This window comes from Phyllobates terribilis, unplaced genomic scaffold (assembly GCF_046119375.1).
Source record: "Phyllobates terribilis strain yellow unplaced genomic scaffold, ASM4611937v1 Scaffold_3__8_contigs__length_932513732, whole genome shotgun sequence".
Classification (NCBI taxonomy): domain Eukaryota; kingdom Metazoa; phylum Chordata; class Amphibia; order Anura; family Dendrobatidae; genus Phyllobates; species Phyllobates terribilis.
This window is the reverse complement of record NW_027362763.1, coordinates 549,307,053-549,328,469: the sequence shown is the minus strand read 5'-3', so window position 1 is coordinate 549,328,469 and position 21,417 is coordinate 549,307,053. Positions and strand designations below refer to the sequence as shown.

Here is a 21,417-nt window from a genome sequence, read left to right as displayed (position 1 = left end):
CTCTGTCCACCTGTACTTAGAATAGATGTAACACACAAACCTGGTTTAAACAATTCGGAATTTTCTGATGGCATTTCCTTTTAATTAAGATGATCATCATTGTTCTTACTGGGTCTCACAATTTCTGTAAAGAGCGTCGAAATGTCTTGATGCTATATAAGCTGGCATGAAAGATATATTAATTGGATTCAGAACACGTTACCATGATGTAGATGTGCTGGGTGTATAACAGCTACATTCTGGCAGAGAGTTATCATAATACATTAACAATACCCAAAATGTCCTCCTATTCCTTTAGTCGGTAAGAAGTGTCAGTGTAAGGACTAGCTCACACTGGTGTATAACATGGCTGAGCGCTATCCATTGTTTTATCGGATTGTACTTGGCCCAATGTTTTTCTATGGGGCAGTGCATAGCGGCAATTTATTTTTTCTTCTCCTGCCGATTTGGCATGAGAAAACAATCACACCATGCTGAGAGTGGCTCCGCCAACCGGATCATGCGAACCCATACAAGTCTATAGGTGCGTGTGAAACATCAAACTGCACTCGGATGTCATCTTAGTGCAGTCTGATGTACGTACACAGACAATAGAGAAGATGGAGAAATTAAGTTGTCTTCTCCACACCTGTGCTGTGATTCCCTCATGCGAGAGTATCAGACCATAGTAAGGTGACACTCTGATCAGACTGATAGAGTTTGAGCTGAGTGCCATTAGCATAATCGCCCGATTTTCTCACATGAGAGAACATACGGCAGTGCCAGCGAACCCTTACCTTAGACAGATCAAAAATCCTAACCAGTAATTTTAATAAATGTCCTAATCGATATGATAAAATCCACTTTCGCTTCCCTGAATATATTTATAGAGCGTGCATTAGCCTTCTAGCAAAATGTGTTACTCGGTTCCTTTTTCTGCTGCTTACAATTTAATTGTAAGGTGAGTCTATGATATCTGATGTTTCACTAATGTTAAAAATAAATTACAGCCACATGTAGTAGTGGAGAGCTTCAGAGCACAGGCGTGATTGCTTTCTGCATTTTCCTATTTGATGGAGAATTCATCACAATTCATCGCATTATGGGCTACTGTCAGTGGCTCCATCGGGCTTGTGTCTGGAAGCCCTGAAAACTGCATTCAGATGTTTGCACTGACCGGGCCATTGACTTTAATGAAGCACACACAATCACATTGTGCTTTGGTGGAACATAATTTGCGGCAGTATCTGCCTATTTGAAGTGGATCCAAAATGTGGTTGACTGCGCTTTTGATGCCTACCTCAAATAAGCGGATATTGACAAAATGTATGTCCAGCACAGTACAATATGACTCCGTCTGCATCATTAAAGAGGTTATCTGGGACTTTGCTTGTTTTTCCCAATGGCGCTAAGAATGGAATGAGTTGTATTTGTCAATGGGATAATTTTGGGGTACATGTAACTTTATTATCTAACTTCTTCTATTAATTCTTTATGGGTAGGAATATATAGAAAATTGCACACTTTTTATGTTTAAAACTTTACTTTATTCACCGTACTGCATATTTGTACGATTTTATTACTTATTAAAATAAATACATACAAAAAAATATATATATATATATATATATATATATATATATATATATATATATATATGTGTATGTATGTATATGTATATATGTATATATATATATATATATATATATATATATATATATATATATATATATGTATATGTATATATATTAGTACTGACCAAAAAGTTTGGACACACCTTCTCATTTAAAGATTTTTCTGTATTTTCATGACTATGAAAATTGTACATTCACACTGAAGGCATGGAAAAATGAGAAATCGCTGGTCAACTTTTAACCTTTATAACTTACTACCAAAAATAATTAGCTTTCAAAAATTGTGCTGATGTGAGGTAGACATGTGGGAAATGTTATTTATTGACTATTTTGAGTGACATAACTCTGATTTAAGGGCAAAAAAATTAAATGTTTGAAAACTGTGAAATTTTCTACATTTTGCCATATTTCCAATTTTTTCACAAATAAACTCAAGTCATATTGAAAAGCCTTTACCACTATCATAAAGTATAATATGTCATAAAATCAGTGGGATCTGTTGACGCGTTCCAGAGTTATTACGTCATAAAATGACAGTGGTCAGATGTAAAAAATAAGACCCGGTCATTAACCTACAAAGTTGGTCCTTAAGAGGTTAAAAGGGTGGTCCACTACTGGACAACCCTTTATTAACTGGTCCAGGGAGGTGAGAAAAAATAAAATATATATATATACAGTACAGACCAAAAGTTTGGACACACCTTCTCATTTAAAGATTTTTCTGTATTTTCATGACTTTGAAAATTGTACATTCACACTGAAGACATCAAAACTATGAATTAACACATGTGGAATTATATACTTAACAAAAAAGTGTGAAACAACTGAAAATATGTCTTATATTCTAGGTTCTTCAAAGTAGCCACCTTTTGCTTTGATGACTGCTTTGCACACTCTTGGCATTCTCTTGATGAGCTTCAAGAGGTAGTCACCGGAAATGGTCTTCCAACAATCTTGAAGGAGTTCCCAGAGATGCTTAGCACTTGTTGGCCCTTTTGCCTTCACTCTGCGGTCCAGCTCACCCCAAACCATCTCGATTGGGTTCAGATATGGTGACTGTGGAGGCCAGGTCATCTGGCATAGCACCCCATCACTCTCCTTCTTGGTCAAATAGCCCTTACACAGCCTGGAGGTGTTTTTGGGGTCATTGTCCTGTTGAAAAATAAATGATGGTCCAACTAAAGGTAAACCGGATGGAATAGCATGCCGCTGCAAGATGCTGTGGTAGTCATGCTGGTTCAGTATGCCTTCAATTTTAAATAAATCCCCAACAGTGTCACCAGCAAAGCACCCCCACACCATCACACCTCCTCCTCCATGCTTCACGGTGGGAACCAGGCATGTAGAGTCCATCCGTTCACCTTTTCTGCGTTGCACAAAGACACGGTGGTTGGAACCAAAGATCTCAAATTTGGACTCATCAGACCAAAGCACAAATTTCCACTGGTCTAATGTCCATTCCTTGTGTTCTTTAGCCCAAACAAGTCTCTTCTGCTTGTTGCCTGTCCTTAGCAGTGGTTTCCTAGCAGCTATTTTACCATGAAGGCCTGCTGCACAAAGTCTCCTCTTAAGGCTGTGTGCCCACTATGCGTTTTTCCAGCGTTTACGCTGCAGAATTTCCGCAGCATAAACGCTTGAGAAACGCTTGGTAAACCTTCCCCCATGGTCTCCAAATCAATTCTGCACTTTCAGTGCCCATGCTGCGTATTTTTCCGCAGCGTTTATGCTGAGCTCAAAAATCTGCAGCATGTCCATTAATTTTGCGGAAGCACTGCGTTTTCGCCGCCATTGACTTGCATTAGAACGCGCCACTTCCGCAAGACTGCATCTGTACTTGCGTAATTGGCGCGTTCTAATGTGCGGATGATACCCGGGTGTGGAGGACAGGAGATTCTCCTCCACACCCAGGTACCATTAAAAGCTGTAAAAAAAAGAATAAAATAAAAAATAAAGATTATATTCACCTTCCGACGGCCCTCGGACTCCTTCCCTGTGCTTGCCGACAGATCGCGCAGGACTGGAGGACCTGCATTGACGTCAGTCATGTGACGGCAGGTCTTTCAGTACAGCGTACCGCGATCTTTTGGCAGCCAGGAACGAGCGCAGTAAGACTGCAGGGGCCATCAGAAGGTAAGTATAGGTTTATTTTTTTATTTTTAACCATTCTCTCGGGTCACACTATATAAATCCGTGCCGTTTGCATGGATTTATATAGTGTGACCTAGTTGTCAAGCACTTTCCAAGTGATGCTAAAATCGCTTGGAAAGCGCTTCACACCCGCATGTGGAAATGCAAGTGAAGAACTCTTCATTTTCGCATGTCGCTGGCATGAAAAACGCATGTACAATCCGCATGCTTTTTTTTCTGCCAGGGAGATGCAGAAATGCTCAGGAAAAATCCTGAGCATTTCTGCATCGTTGGCACATAGCCTAACAGTTGTTGAAGAGATGTGTCTGCTGCTAGAACTCTATGTGGCATTGACCTGGTCTCTAAACTGAGCTGTTGTTAACCTGCGATTTCTGAGGCTGGTGACTCGGATAAACTTATCCTCAGAAGCAGAGGTGACTCTTGGTCTTCCTTTCCTGGGGTGGTCTTCATGTGAGCCAGTTTCTTTGTAGCTCTTGATGGTTTTTGCAACTGCACTTGGGGACACTTTCAAAGTTTTCCCAATTTTTCGCACGGACTGACCTTCATTTCTTAAAGTAATGATGGCCACTCGTTTTTCTTTGCTTAGCTGCTTTTTTCTTGCCATAATACAAATTCTAACAGTCTATTCAGTAGGACTATCAGCTGTGTATCCACATGACTTATGCACAACACAACTGATGGTCCCAACCCCATTTATAAGGCAAGAAATCCCACTTATTAAACCTGACAAGGCACACCTGTGAAGTGAAAACCATTTCCGGTGACTACCTCTTGAAGCTCATCAAGAGAATGCCAAGAGTGTGCAAAGCAGTCATCAAAGCAAAAGGTGGCTACTTTGAAGAACCTAGAATATAAGACATATTTTCAGTTGTTTCACACTTTTTTGTTAAGTATATAATTCCACATGTGTTAATTCATAGTTTTGATGCCTTCAGTGTGAATGTACAGTTTCCATAGTCATGAAAATACAGAAAGATCTTTAAATGAGGTGTGTCCAAACTTTTGGTCTCTACTGTATATATAATATTTTTATCTTTATAGGTTTATTTTTGAGTAAAATGTACATTGTTGTTTTAGTCTATAAACTACTGACAACATGTCTCCGAAATTCAAAGCTAAACATTTTGTATTGATTTGCAGCAAATGATAAAGCGTCAAAATACTAAAAAAGAAACAGTGCTTCCAGATCTCAAATTACTCATGTTTTAACTCTGGAGCAGTTTAGAAATCAATATTTTTGGTGGACTAACCATGATTTTTAATCACCGCTTTCATTCTTCTTGGCATGCTTTCCACCAGTCTTTCCATGCTTTCCAATAGAAAACTGTTCAATAGTCTCTTAATTTTTGCCAGGGCTGTATATATGTATGTATGTATGTATGTATGTATGTACAGTCATGGCCAAAAGTTTTGAGAATGACACCAAAATTATATTTTCACATGATCTGCTGGCCTCTGGTTTTTATTAGTGTTTGTCTGATGTTTATATCACATACAGAAATATAATTGCAATCATATTATGAGTACCAATAGGTTATATTGACAGTTAGAATGAGTTAATGCAGCAAGTCAATATTTGCAGTGTTGCCCCTTCTTCTTCAAGACCTCTGTAATTCTCCCTGGCATGCTCTCAATCAACTTTTGGACCAAATCCTGACTGATAGCAGTCCATTCTTGCATAATCAATGCTTGCATTTTGCCAGAATTTGTTGGTTTTTGTTTGTCCACCCGTCTCTTGATGATTGACCACAAGTTCTCAATGGGATTAAGATCTGGGGAGTTTCCAGGCCATGGACCCAAAATCTCTATGTTTTGTTCCATGAGCCATTTAGTTATCACCTTTGCTTTATGGCAAGGTGCTCCATCATGCTGGAAAAGGCATTGTTGGGCACCAAACTGCTCTTGGACGGTTGGGAGCAGTTGCTCTTGGAGGACATTCTGGCCATTCTTTATTCATGGCTGTGTTTTTAGGCAAGACTGTGCGTGAGCCGATTCCCTTGGCTGAGAAGCAACCCCACACATGAATGGTTTCAGGATGCTTTACAGTTGGCATGAGACAAGACTGGTGGTAGCGCTCACCTCTTCTTCTCCGAATAAGCTGTTTTCCAGGTGTCCCAAACAATCGAAAAGGGGATTCATCAGAGAAAATGACTTTGCCCCAGTCCTCAGCAGTCCACTCCCTGTACCTTTTGCAGAATATCAGTCGGTCCCTGATGTTTTTTCTGGAGAGAAGTGGCTTCTTTGCTGCCCTCCTTGAAACCAGCCCTTGCTCAAAGAGTCTCCGCCTCACAGTGCATGCAGAAGCACTCACACCAGCCTGCTGCCATTCCTGAGCAAGCTCGGCACTGCTGGTAGTCCGATCCCGCAGCTGAGACAGTTTTAAGATACGGTCCTGGCGCTTGCTGGTCTTTCTTGGGCGCCCTGGAGCCTTTTTGACAACAATGAAAGCTCTCTCCTTGAAGTTCTTGATGATGCGATAGATTGTTGACTGAGGTGCAATCTTTGTAGCTGCGATACTCTTCCCTGTTAGGCCATTTTTGTGCAGTGCAATGATGGCTGCACGTGTTTCTTTAGAGATAACCATGGTTAACTGAAGAGAAACAATGATACCAAGAACCAGCCTCCTTTTAAAGTGTCCAGTGATGTCATTCTTACTTAATCATGACTGATTGATCGCCAGCTCTGTCCTCATCAACACCCACACCTGTGTTAATGGATCAATCACTAAAACGATGTTAGCTGCTCCTTTTAAGGCAGGACTGCAATGGTGTTGAAATGTGTTTTGAGGGTTAACGTTCATTTTCTGGGCAAATATTGACTTTGCAAGTACAATAATTGCTGTTAAGTTGATCACTCTTTGACATTCATGAGTATATGCAAATTGCCATTACAAAAAATGAAGCAGTAAACTTTGGAAAAATTATTATTTGTCTCATTCTCAATACTTTTGGCCGTGTGTGTGTATATATATGAAAACATATAGAGAGAGAGAGAGAGAGAGAGAGAGAAGAGAGAGAGAGAGAGAGAGAGAGAGAGAGAGAGAGAGAGAGAGAGAGAGAGAGAGAGAGAGAGATATATATATCTCTCTATCTATCTGAGTGGTTAAACTACTTAAAACAGAGCTAGCACTCATCCCAGCATATGCAGCGGGTGACCAGCTATATATATTACAATAGCAGCTACCAGTAAGGATGGCATGGGCATAACTCCTGTGTCCGCGCCATCCATGGCACCACAAGGCAAATGTATCAACAAACTATATATTTTATGCTGCCATAAAAATGGGATTAAAAAATTGGGATTTGTCATAAATTTGCCTGACATTACACTGGACAGTGATTAGAAACATACATTTGTTTGAACGATCATTGCTATTAGAAGATAGTCCATTTTCACGGAGTGACCGGTGGCATGATACGACAACTGATCAATAAACCATTACCAATCGGAAGTCTCTTTTTTTATGCCTGCTTACAAGGCGGATCTCCGTGAACAATGCCCACTGAGCTATCTGTAATAGATCGCTCACAATTACCTTTCAGTGTAATTGCAGCTTAGTCCTCTACCCGCAGTGGTTTTGGTTTAGTAGGCATAAGCCATCTGAGAGGGTGCCCTGGATTGTTCGTTGTTTGACTGTGTCACTATGATCAGAACAAGTGATTAGGGTGGAGTAGTCTCCAGCAGCTAGTAAGCTGATTGGTTAAAGTATAGGTATCTCCCTGGGAAAGGGTGGTTCTGCTCACACAAGTTCATCTATGCCAATAATCTATGAAGAATCATTGTTATTTTGCATTACAATTTATCCTAATTTTTTTGGTATTTATGCTGTTTTGCTTGATAAGATAAAAAGGAGGGTATATTTCTAGATTCTGTAACCACTTCTGCTTTTGTTTTCACTGTTTCCCTTTATCATTATTGCCTCCCCAGGGAAATAGTTACCATGGAACCTTTCATTCTGATTTCTGTTTTGGACTGAAAATGGTTTCGAGCTTTTAAGAAATGTTTATGCAGCTGCATATTGTCCCATGTGACTGACATCAGCACATGCTCATTTCAGCAAGAAACCCTTTTAATTGGGGGAAACGCTTAAAGGGAATCTGTCAGTAGGATCAACCTTCCTAAACCATCTTCTGTATATGGGCATGTAGTTCTTAGGAAGCTGAATGAAATGATACCTTCAGATGTGTCAGTTATAATCACACACAGCTCTGCAGTGAGATCAGGAGATCAGAGAGCGACCATTACACATCACACTGGTAACTCCCCCTTCATGTAAAATAATCTCTGGAGGCAGATTCTCATACAGATCAGTGTCCAGCCCATAGTCCTGAAATGCTCATTTACATATAAGAAAAAACATGGATTTCTCTGAAATAAGCCATCAGATCACAGATATCAAGGTATCATTTTATTCAGCTTCCTCTGACCTCCTTGCCCATATAGATGGCTTAGGAGGGATGATTCTACTGGCAGATTCCTTTTAAATGGTCATCGTCATTTCAACAAACTTAGCGATAATGACTAGTCTAAGTGCATTTGGGAAACTAAACTTTGGAATGTATCGTTTAAAAGAAATGTGCTTCTTTCTGCACTTATGATCCACTCCTCCCCTTGTCTCTTGAACGCATCATTTACAATGAAAAACCAGGACTTGTTGGCACTGATTCTTTTCAGTGATGGGTTCAAATCCAACAAAGTACAGTATCTGCAAGGAGTTTTTATGTTAACCGTGTTTGTGGGCTTCCTCTGAGTACTCTGAAGAACTTACAAAACCTAGGATAAATCAATGAGCTGTAGATTGTGAGCCCTCGTGGGCAGGGTCCTTGCTCCTCCTGTACAACTTATATTGTTCAAATTTATTGTAATTGTTTGTGCTATGTATATCCCTTTCACATGGAAAGCGCCATGGAATGAATGGCGCTATAATAATAATGAGCAAATGCCCTGCAGTAAGTAAATATATTGTACATGTTAATCACATAGGGTACTTAGTTGATACTATTTTGATGTGTAAAAGCCATACCACCGCAACAAGGTGTACCCAATTTGGATGATCCCTAACTCTAGTATCGCACCTCTCTATGTACCAGCAGGCCTCAAAGTAGATCGGGGCAGAGCAAGCCCTAGATATGACTGTTTCACACCTACATAGACAAGATTCAGAGCCCAAAATGAGTGGGTGGGCATGCCCCCATATGTACTAAGTACAAGGAACTAAAGCATAGAGAACTTCGATTTGTGAGTGTCTAAAATGCTGCAGAATATATTGGAACTTTGTAAGTAAATATAATAAATGACAGCTGCCGATGGAAGTCAATGAAGAGGAGAGGATAGAGAAGCAGAGACTCGCATATCGTGGTGCTACATCTTTCTTGTAAATATATTATCTCACTATCTCGCGCTCCTCTTTACTTGTGTATGACATCCTCCATGCTACTACTTCTTTTGAACATGTGCTAGTTGGACACAGGAGAACAGGCATGCCTCATGTCTGTAGGTGCTGTGTATGGGAGACGACATAGCGGCTAGCCTACGTTAGCTCGGAGACCACAGAAAATTAGAGAGGGGGAAAACTGGTCAATAATACAAGTTACAAGTCAAGTAATGGCCTAAAGTAGTGTTGTTCCTCATGTACACACATGGTGGCTCATTCTGAACAGTCTGCTGAAATTAGAGCTTCATTTTAAGGTACCCACATATTCTGACTGTTTTCCATAGTTCTGATTTTCAATGTTTTCCGTGGTCTAGATAGTTTAGATGACTGTTTTTCTACTTTTATTAGCCCTCAGTGGATATTGTTTTCAAGAGTCCGATCTTCATTGAATTAGGTGAAGCTCTACTGCCCTAAACACTGGCGTGAGTGCTTGCCTCTACCACCTACCCACTGGAAAAGTAAAATCTAATAATCACTGCAGTGTGTTCCTTTTGAAGAGAAGACCTCTAATATGTAATGAAGAGAAGGAGTCCTCCAGCGATTAACAGGTGAATAGAAAACTTTACATTTATTAGATAAATTAAAAGAATAGATCCAGCATGAAATGTCAATTCCTAAGATGATGATGGTACCATGATTAAGGCATAAACGTGTAGGTTAATTAGGAATTGACATTTCATGCTGGATCTATTGTATTCTTTTAATTTCTATAATAAATGTGAAGTTTTATATTTAGGTGTTCATCACTGGAGGACTCCTCTTCATATTGGCTTCCTGCAGCCCTGGCTTGGGTGGCACTGGAGGACTCCTCTTCATATTGTCTTCCTGCAGCCCTGGCTTGGGTGGCACTGGAGGACTCCTCTTCATATTACCTTCCTGCAGCCCTGGCTTGGGCGGCACTGGAGGACTCCTCTTCATATTGCCTTCCTGCAGCCCTGGCTTGGGCGGCACTGGAGGACTCCTCTTCATATTGCCTTCCTGCAGCCCTGGCTTGGGCGGCACTGGAGGACTCCTCTTCATATTGCCTTCCTGCAGCCCTGGCTTGGGCGGCACTGGAGGACTCCTCTTCATATTGCCTTCCTGCAGCCCTGGCTTGGGTGGCACTGGAAGACTCCTCTTCATATTGCCTTCCTGCAGCCCTGGCTTGGGTGGCACTGGAGGACTCCTCTTCATATTGCCTTCCTGCAGCCCTGGCTTGGGCGGCACTGGAGGACTCCTCTTCATATTGCCTTCCTGCAGCCCTGGCTTGGGCGGCTCCGTGCGAACATTCCTTGCCTAGGAATACGGGTGAACTTGTTTCTGGTGAGCTGTCTCTCCGTCTCTGGTTTTCTGCACTCTAAATGTAATCACACAACAGGTTTTTGTCAGCACCTTCTCCAAATGAGCAGCTACTGGACCCAGTCCTCCCTTCACAGTATAAAGCGCAGACCATTAAACCATACAGGAAAGACTGGGAGGCATGTGATTAAAACCCAAATTCTTCAAAAAGCAAATCTGCTGTATTTCCTCTTCATAAAGTAGATGGCAAGTCAAAGGGAGAGATGGGCTGATACGTTCCATTTGTTGCGGTAAAACTGTGACTTTCCTGCATTTGTTTGTGGTTTTTCTGGGGTTTCTCTTGAAAAAGCCTAATATTGACATCTGAAAAAAATTCTGATTCGACAGTAGCCAATGATAAAAGGTTACAGGGCATGCTCAATATGAATATGCATATTTACTTAAATGTAACAGGTACAGGGATTGGATACTTCTAAGAATTTACACTGAATTAATATAACATTTTAGGAAAAATCTATATGATTTTGTTTGGTCTATTTTTTTATTGTAACTGTCATACACATCAGGATATGTGGATGGGGGGAATTCTAACAAGGCTTATTAAACAATTCTTTATCTTCAAAATGTTGCCAATTTTGCTAAAATAAAAAAAAATTAAAAAAGTGAACCTTTTTGCGAGTTTACGGAGCTCTGACCACTTTTTTAAAAAGTAGGCAAAATTAGCTATGGAAATCAGGTTTAAGCCAGATGTATGACTTATTCCAGTATAATGGCTTGGCATGAATAGTGGAGTTAAATTTCTAGACAGAAGTATATTATAAGATGCAGTAAGTTTATCAAACACTTTGATAAATTTTGCACAATTATTGATCATGTAGCCACAAGGAAAAGTGACTTAAAAAATTCCCGCGTTATGAGCATTCGGTTACCGGGCAGTGTGTTCGGTCACTGTGACATTACCAACATGGCGGTCGCTGGTGGATAAGGGGTCCTTGCACGGTTGCACTTTAATGATTCAGAATTTATTCAGGTCATTAATTGATTTCTGGCTACTGCTGGTTTTTCCAGTTACCATACTTTTTGGGGTCTTTGTCTACATATCAGCATTATTTTCTTTAGCTGATTAATATTATAAATTTTTCCTGAATTTTTATTTGTTTGACTTATTTTGCGTAAGGTGACATTTTTCCCATGGTTATTGTGGTTGATTTTTCTTGAAATTTGTATTTGTAATTTATTATGTCTTGAATGCCACAATGTGACTCCATATTGACCACACTGTCCCTATTTTGTGTTTTATGTTTTGTTTTTTTGTTTGCTTCTGGTTTTACGTTTTTTGCAATTCATAAAATTCAAATTATTTTGGATAAAAATATATTTATTGGTGTGTATGTATACAGTGCCTACAAGTAGTATTCAACCCCCTGCAGATTTAGCTGGTTGACACATGCGGAATTAACTTGGCATTGTGACATTTGTACTGTAGATCAGCCTGGAAGTGGGAAATGCACTGCAGCAAATTTTGTTTTTGTTTTTTTTGTTTGTTTTTTTTAAAAACGTTAAAAGTTAATTCAGAGTGTCATTTATTATTCAACCCCTCAAACCACAAGAATTCTGTTTGGTCCCCCAAAAGTATTAAGAAGTAGTTCAGGCACCAAGAATAATGAGCTTCACATGTGTGGATTAAAGATCTCTTTTGCCAGCCTTTTCTGACTATTTAAGACCCTCCCCAAACTTGTGAACAGCACTCAGACATGGTCAACATGGGAAAGACAAAGGAGCATTTCAAGGCCATCAGAGACCAGATCGTGGAGGGTCACAAGGCTGGCAAGGGGTACAAAACCCTTTCCAAGGAGTTGGGCCTACCTGTCTCCACTGTTGGGAGCATCATCCGTAAGTGGAAGGCTTATGGAACTACTGTTAGCCTTCCACGGCCAGGACAGCCTTTGAAAGTGTCCTCCCGTGCCGAGGCCAGGCTTGTCCGAAGAGTCAAGGCTAACCCAAGGACAACAAGGAAGGAGCTCCCGGAAGATCTCATGGCAATGGGGACATTGGTTTCAGTCCATACCATAAGTAACGTACTCCACCGCAATGGTCTCCGTTCCAGACGAGCCCGTAAGGTACCTTTACTTTCAAAGCGTCATGTCAAGGCTCGTCTACAGTTTGCTCATGATCACTTGGAGGACTCTGAGACAGACTGGTTCAAGGTTCTATGGTCTGATGAGACCAAGATCGAGATCTTTGGTGCCAACCACACACGTGACGTTTGGAGACTGGATGGCACTGCATACGACCCCAAGAATACCAACCCTACAGTCAAGCATGGTGGTGGCAGCATCATGCTGTGGGGCTGTTTCTCTGCCAAGGGGCCTGGCCATCTGGTCCGCATCCATGGGAAGATGGATAGCACGGCCTACCTGGAGATTTTGGCCAAGAACCTCCGCTCCTCCATCAAGGATCTTAAGATGGGTCGTAATTTCATCTTCCAACAAGACAACGACCCAAAGCACACAGCCAAGAAAACCAAGGCCTGGTTCAATAGGGAAAAAGTCAAGGTGTTGGAGTGGCCTAGTCAGTCTCCTGACCTTAACCCAATTGAAAACTTGTGGAAGGAGCTCAAGAATAAAGTCCACATGAGACACCCAAAGAACCTAGATAACTTGGAGAAGATCTGCATGGAGGAGTGGGCCAAGATAACTCCACAGACCTGTGCCGGCCTGATCAGGTCTTATAAAAGACGATTATTAGCTGTAATTGCAAACAAGGGTTATTCCACAAAATATTAAACATAGGGGTTGTATAATAATTGATCCACACTTTTATGTTTAAAATGTAATAAAATTCAACTGAGCAACATAACTTTTTGGTTTGTAAGATTTATGCTTCTGTTCATAAAACCTACTCTCGTTTGCAGTTTGAAGGCTCTAACTTATTTGCATCTTATCAAACCAGCTAAATCTGCAGGGGGTTGAATACTACTTGTAGGCACTGTATATGTACCGTATTTTTCAGACTATAAGACGCACCGGACCATAAGATGCACCCCAAATTTTGGGGTGGAATATAGCAAAAAAAAAATATTTTTATAAGATAGGGTCCTTCTTATAGTCTTAATAGGTACAGTATCTTACCTGGGGGTCGGAGGAGAGGGTCACAGGAGGCCGGGTCCTTCAGGAATCCGGTTCTCCAGCAACGGGGAGTTGTTGTGGAGCAGGATTGCAGGGCCCTCCGTTCCCTCCCTCAGGAACCTGGCGGCTGCAGCAGAAGGGATGGCTGGGGCCCCAGGGCCTTGCTGGAGGCCCGGGGGCTAAGGCCCAGGCCATGGCTGGGGGCCTGGCTGAGGCCTGGTGCATGGCTGGGGGCTGGGCCCTGGGCCTGGCTGAGGGCCGGGGCCAGTGTTTGGCGATAGGGGCCTGCCTGCCTGAGGGCAGGGACCGGGGTATGGCTGCGTGCCGCCGAGGCCTGCCTGGGGACCGGGACTGGTAGTGGTGGTGTCAGCAGAAAAGGAGGAGGAGGTGAGGTGCTGCGGGTGTCTGGCTGGGGGCCGCGGGTGTCTGACCGAGGGCCCTTGGTGTCGGGCTGGGGTTAGACTGGCTTTGGGCTGCGGCGGTGAGCTGCGCAGGTTTCTGGTGTGTGTGGCCATCTTCCTGAAGCTCTGGTCTACAGAGCTACATGTCAGCGCATGCGCCAGCTCAGGTGGCCATTTTCCTGTGGATTACAGCTTCAGGAAGTGACCGCACACACCGGAAACCTGCGCCGCTCACCACCCTGGCCCGCAGTCAGTCCAACCCGCGCTGGCCCCCAGCCAGACACCCGCAGCATCTCACCACCTCCTCCTTTGCTGCCGCCGCCACCTTAAAGGAGGAAGATCCCGCCCCACCACCACCGCAGGTACGCAACGTTCGGACCATAAGACGCACCCCCCATTTTCCTCCCAAATTTTCAAATTCGGGTGGGTGTGGGGGGGGGGGGGGGGGGGGGGGAGTGCGTCTTATGGTCCGAAAAATGATATGTGTTTATAAAAAATCTCTGTGCTTGGTATATACTGTCTGGATCAATGAATCATGGCTTTCTAATCCTTTTTTTTCTTAGTTGATGGGTTGGACAAAGCTTCCATTGGAAACTGTGATGCTCCAAACACAGGCACCCAATCACCTCCTCTGAAGAGGAAAGGACGACTTTCATCCATAGGCAAAATTTTCAAGCCTTGGAAATGGAGAAAGAAGAAGGCTAGTGAAAAATTCCGCGAGACCTCCGCAGGTAGGGGTTATAGATTCTAATTCTTGTTGTGAGTGTTATATCTACTTACCTTACATCTTCTTGTCTATCCACGCTGTCCTCTGCTGCCTTGCGTAAATTCAGACAATTGTTACATGATCATCAATTAATCGACTTTTGGCGACTACTACACCAGGGTGATAAGGATTCCTCTTTTTATTCCTTGGTTCATAATTCCTATTCTAGGCTGGATTATTTTTTCATTAAACATAAAGATCTTTCTCACTTACAACATGCAGATATTGATTGCATAACTATTTCTGATCACGCTTTAATCACGACTTCTGTCTCTCTACCTTTTTCGATCCCTCATCAATGGCAGTGGAAACTAAACGTTTCTCTATTGGATGACCCAGTGGTCTCTCGAGATTTTACAAACCTTGTCTGAATTATTTTCTTTAAACACTACTGCTGACTTCTCTCCGTATACAATGTTTTCATAAAGGATGGGGCTAGGTTGAAGAGAGAGATGGAGATTGCATCTGCTTTATCCCAACTAAAAGACCTTGAAACTTGCCATAAATGGCTCCCCTTGTAGATCTTGAAAAAAATTGGTTGTTAAAGTATGTAGAAAGCTATGTGCCCTCCTTAACCAAAAAGCGAACGGTTTTCTTGCTAGATATAGGCGACATTACTATGGGTATGGCAACAAATGCAGTAAATCGTTAGCGGGTGCTTTACAACATCGAAGAGCCAAAATATATGTGCCGGAGATCGTGACTATCCACCAGAACCTCTCATTTATGTCTATCAACAGATATTGGCTCAGCCTTTTAGGAATATTATGCTTTTCTCTAAAATATTGATGGTCAAAACCCTATATCTATTTCTTCGGAGTTTCGCGCTCAAATTTAAGAATTACATCAAGACCACAATGCTCCCCAGCCTCAAATATGACGATATTTGTGCACTTTGAAGAACCGATTTCGGAATAGGTGATCATTCATGCAATTATCAACCTTCATGACACTCTCGTCAATTAACTTAAAAAATCCATTAGTATTACATGGGCCCACCAAAATTTTAACTATTTAGGTATATGTCCTTCTGCTAACATCCACTCACTATACAGTGGGGAAAAAAGTATTTAGTCAGCCACCAATTGTGCAAGTTCTCCCACTTAAAAAGATGAGAGTCCCGTAATTGACATCATAGGTAGACCTCCACTATGAGAGACAAAATGAGAAAACAAATCCTGGAAATCACATTGTCTGATTTGGAAAGAGATTTTTTTCAAATTTTGGTGGAAAATAAGTATTTGGTCAATTACAAAAGTTCATCTCAATACTTTGTTATATATCCTTTGTTGGCAATGACAGAGGTCAAACGTTTTCTGTAAGTCTTCACAAGGTTGGCACACACTGTTGCTGGTATGTTGGCCCATTCCTCCATGCAGATCTCCTCTAGAACAGTGATGTTTTGGTGCTGTCGCTGGGCAACACGGACTTTCAACTCCCTCCAAATGTTTTCTATCGGGTTTAAATCTGGAGACTGGCTAGGACACTCCAGGACCTTGAAATGCTTCTTACGAAGCCACTCCTTCATTGCCTGGCGGTGTGCTTGGGATCATTGTCATGCTGAAATACCCAGCCTCGTTTCATCTTCAATGCCCTTGCTGATGGAAGGAGGTTTGCACTCAAAATCTCACGATACATGGCCCCATTAATTCTTTCATGTACACGGATCAGTGGTCCTGGTCCCTTGGCAGAGAAACAGCCCCAAAGTATGATGTTGCCACCCCCATGCTTCACAGTAGGTATGGTGCTCTTTGGATGCAACTCAGCATTCTTTCTCCTCCAAACACGACGAGTTGTGTTTCTACCAAACAGATCTACTTTGGTTTCATCTGACCATATGACATTCTCCCAATACTCTTCTGGTTCATCCAAATGCTCTCTAGCAAACTTCAGACTGGCCCGGACACGTAATGGCTTAAGCAGGGGGATACGTATGGCACTGCTGGATCTGAGTCCCTGGCGGCGTAGTGTGTTACTGATGGAAACCTGTGTAACGTTGGTCCCAGCTCTCTGCAGGTCATTCACTAGGTCCCCCCGTGTGGTTCTGGGATTTTAGCTCACCGTTCTTGAGATCATTTTGACCGCACGGGGTGAGATCTTGTGTGTAGCCCCAGATCGAGGTAGATTATTAGTGGTCTTGTATGTCTTCCATTTTCTAAATTTTGCTCCCATAGCTGATTTCTTCATACCAAGCTGCTTTCCTATTGCAGATTCAGTCTTCCCAGCCTTGTGCAGGGCAACAGTTTTGTTTCTGTTGTCCTTCGACAGCTCTTTGGTCTTCACCATGGTGGAGTTTGGAGTGTGACTGTTTGAGGTTGCGCTAACAGTCAAAAATGGGAAAAGGAAAAGGGGGAAAAAAGGTTGTGAATAAAAATTAACTTTTATTAATTTATTATGTAATATCTTAAATGTGACAAAAACCATACATCCTGTGAGGATGTATATAGGGTCACTGCTAAGTATATAGGTTAAGTAGCTGTGACCCTGTAAATCCTGGAATATATAAGACAGCACTAAAGTTATATAGTTCCACAACCAGGGTCCCTTAAATTAAATGGTTGGGTAGTATATCCAAATAGGATTCTAAACTGTGCCTATCCCAAGTATGTATGTACACTCTAATTAGTGACATCCACCCTATTTATCGCAGGAAACTATGTATCTTTAGCCCCTGCTGCAATCCTATTGAACAGGTAGGATTCCCCGTGGATCGCTAACATGTGGAGTCACTATTGATTGTGCCAATATGTTAGGGGTTGACATTTCATAAATAAAGATCGGCCCTGTGTTGCGTGCGATCGTATATGTAAGTAGTGCGGAGAAAGATCTTAATCGCCACCATAGTCATACAGGTCGGTTGTTAAGCCTGATCACTTGGGTGGATTGTCATCAGTCCGCACAATACCAACTAACAAGGAGCAGTGCGGTCTCCCAGACCAATCGCGTTCACGTGGTGCGCACGCGATCTGTATGGCTGGAGACAGCAGAGCTCTGGGGAGACGCTACCGCATTCGGCTGTTCATGTCAGCTGGCGTACCAGAGACATTAGCGGCACAGAGGGACAGGGCACAGAACGCCTAGTTGTGCTGTCACATATATGTTTCACAGGACAATTCGTCCCTGACGCGTGTTTCGCCGGGTGTACCGGCTTTTTCTAAGGGCCCCCTGTTTGAGGTTGTGGACAGGTGTCTTTTAAGTGATGGTGTCGTTTAGGTGTCTGATTAAGGGTCATTCCATGAGAAGTGAACCAATTAATTTTTCCTCTCTATTTTTTAATTCTTTTGAGGTTTTGTTCTCTGGTAATAGTGTGTTAGAGAATGCAAAAATGTAAAGAAAAAAAAATTTATATATTTTTTTTTATTAATTTTTGAAAAAATGTGAATTTCTGTGTTGCATGTCTTTACATTTCTCCTCATAACTCAGGCCGGAACCAAGATGGAGAAACAGAAAAAACAGAAACAGAAAAAACATCATTACACTCAGAACTGTACAGACTTTCACTCGATATGTCACAAGAATATTTTTGTTTAATATTTTACCCATGCAGACTGAAAAGCATTTCCCCAAAAAACTATGATATAAAATTTTCAAAAAATTCACATGTGCCTCCTACGCCACATCTGTACCAAAATTCAAGTTGGGCTCTCAAAGGGATCATACTTCGAAAAAAACACTATGAACAGTGTCCATTTGAAAATCTTGAATTCAGATCTGTTCAGCCTGTGGTCCAGAAGTGCAGGGTCTATATTTTCCCCCCAAGAAAGTTTAATGACTTTTCCTGATCTTAACCCAGGCAAATCATTAGATAAATCTATAGTGGATACAGTGAGAGGTTTTTACAATAATGATGAAGTGAGTCGAATTATACCTGGCAAGAAAGACTGTCTATGAAAGTGAACGGTAAGAAAACTCATGTCCATAAGAGGCTGCTTCTTAACAATTTGAAAGAGACCTGTGAATTTATTTTTTTTTAAATTCAACTTCTGCCAAAATAGAATTTTCAAAATTTGCTGCCCTGCGATCTTAGAATTGGGTTCTGCTGATGGTCCTTAAATGGTTAGTTCGAAATCCAAAATTTAAGTTTCAATTAATAAATCTTTAAAAACTAATAACTTTTGTAATTCAAGTCATGGTAAAATTCACCATCATTCATTCTGTACTGCAACTTAGGGTTCTGTTTATATTACCCAATTCCTATGACAATTCGTTTGAGAATCCCCAGTGCATGATGGGATACTCAAACAAATCGTAATCTGCTGGCTGAAACTGCTGTCACTCCCCTTTCCACCCTGAAACGAAGCGGAGGGGGCTGGGACATCCCGACACTCCCCTTGCTTTGCCCTTAAACTAAGCATCATCAGTAACACTCATTTCAAAGGCTGGTACCTGCGGTGTCTCCCTTGTGCGATGTCTCCCCCAGTGCCGTGTGCGATGAGCTCAGCATTTGGTCTGTTGTCTGCTTAGCTGAATAGTAATAATTGATTTCAGTTATAAAAACTGACATCCTACCAAGTTTGAGCAAGGTTTATTACTTCTCGGATGGCTATACTGCACAGTATAACATTAGGAAAAACTTTATAAATGTATGCCGTCACAAGAAAGATTTGGGGTGGATGCTGAATTGCACTTTTTTGCCACAGCATCATGTGATGGTTTAGGAGGCCCCGTGAAACGTCTTGCAGCTCGAGCTATCCTCCAAAGGCCATATTCAGACCAAATCTTAACACCCATGCAACTTTTCAATTGGAGTGAGAAAAGTATTCCTAACATCCAGTGCATGTACTACACAAATCAGGACTACGAAGAAGAGGAGAGTTTAACACATAGTTTTCTGGAAACAGAACCCATCAAAGGGACTTGGCAATACCACACTTTAATTCCATGTAGGGAAACAGAAATAAAAACAAGGATTTTTTTCATTCTGCAATGACCGTGAAGTCCATGAAGTGATTGAAGGTGGCACAAGATTGGCAATGGATGACATAACTGGTTATGTGACCTGTGAATATGGTCGGCACTTCTCGCTAATGTACTCGCCGAAGATTATGATAATGAAGAAGTAGAAGTGACTTTTCTGCACCCTCTGGTCCATCACCGCCCATTGTGTATCCAAGAAAACCAGACATTATAAAAGTAAACAAAAATCAGATATTAACTCAAATGGAGCTAAACCCCATAACAGGCCGGACATACTGACACAAAAGGAACAAGGGACAAATTGATGATAAAAGGTCAGTGTAAAGACTTACTATTAATTGTTTGAGTAGCTCATATTTTATTTTATAGCTTGATGATTTAACTACGGTACTGTTCGTTTTTAAAAACTTGTAAAAGGACATGTCTAATAACGTAACAATAAAAAAAGTTAATGTATATTTTAAAAAGGTGTTAAAAATATTGATTCTTAATTTAGCATTAAACATATATAATTAGGATGAGATTGCGTTTAGAAAATCACGCTTCGACATCTGATCCTACGGAGATCCCAACTTTGAATCCCTGAACAAATGTAACCAAGAACACAAGTAACTCATATATGCATTTTTATAAAAATTTATAACTTATAGTTTTTCCGAAATCGCCCATCAAAATTTAGAATTTGACTCCTCAAAAACAAAATATCAACAGTTTTGTGACATCATAGCCTGTACAATTCTGAACAAAATGATGCCTCTCCCATCTCTTTATGTTGATTCTAGCCTGAGATATGATAACAAATGTAAAGTCATACAAGCCCAAAATTCATTTTTTTTGCAAAACTTTAGAAATCTGTAAAAAAATAACTAATGAAGATAAAAGCAGCACTTCAAAAAACACCAAAGAAAATAAATATCCTAAGATATCAGATAGAAAAAATATTCCGATTTGGATCACTTGAAATGGAATGACCCTTAACTCTATAACGGGTACACTGCGGAAGGTGGTCAAAATCTACTTTTACGTGACTTTGCAGATGCCAGCTTTCTAAGATTAATATTCTACCAAGAATTTTGTATCTCTTGCAAGCCCTTCCTATTAAAATACCAAAGGCATTTTTTAATAAAAATTTCTTCGATACAGAACACCTTTATTTGGGCTAAGAAGACACCCAGACTTTAAACATTCAAGGCTTGGAAAAATGCAGGTAAGGACCGAACGGAGGTTTTGGGAAGCAGTGATAACTGGCCCTCTTTTGAATTTCTTTTGGGTCTAACAGAGCCAGCCCCATTGGATCATTGGAGATGTTTTCAATTAACACTTCCAAGAAAAGCTACCTCCTAATTCCAATTTCTTGCAAACTAAAACGCAATTTGAATTGTCTTGTGTGGGTACGGGCCCAATTAGACATACCATTTTTAGGGTGTACTCCATGTTGAACTCGCTTTTGGATCAACCCCCTTCTCCGTTTATCCTAAAGTGGGAGGTGGATTTAGATATCCAGCTTACTTCCAAACAAAGATCTCCTATTTTTACCCTCACACATAAGTCCTCTATCAGTTCTAGATTTCAGGAGGCTGGATATAAGCTACTTTCCAGATGGTACAGAATTCTATGACGTCTACATGTACTTTTTCCATCTTCTGACCCCACATGTTTGAGGTGTGGTGTGGCTGAGGGTTCTTTTTTATAACTCTTTTGGGACTGTAACATACTCTTCCCATTCTGGTTC

The 21,417-nt window shown here is 41.3% G+C and overlaps 1 protein-coding gene across 7 annotated transcripts in view; it reads left to right on the top strand.

Annotated features, from left to right (window-relative positions):
* PHACTR2 (phosphatase and actin regulator 2) overlaps positions 1-21,417 on the top strand; it is a 240,027-nt gene that overhangs the window by 159,328 nt on the left and 59,282 nt on the right. For 6 of the 7 annotated variants that reach the window (XM_073671367.1, XM_073671365.1, XM_073671371.1 and 3 more), the window contains one exon: positions 14,566-14,733. The exons of the other annotated variant lie outside the window; for it this stretch is intronic. In XM_073671367.1, the coding sequence (XP_073527468.1) occupies positions 14,566-14,733 (168 nt within the window). The remainder of the gene's footprint in view (positions 1-14,565; positions 14,734-21,417) is intronic. 7 annotated transcript variants of the gene reach the window in all.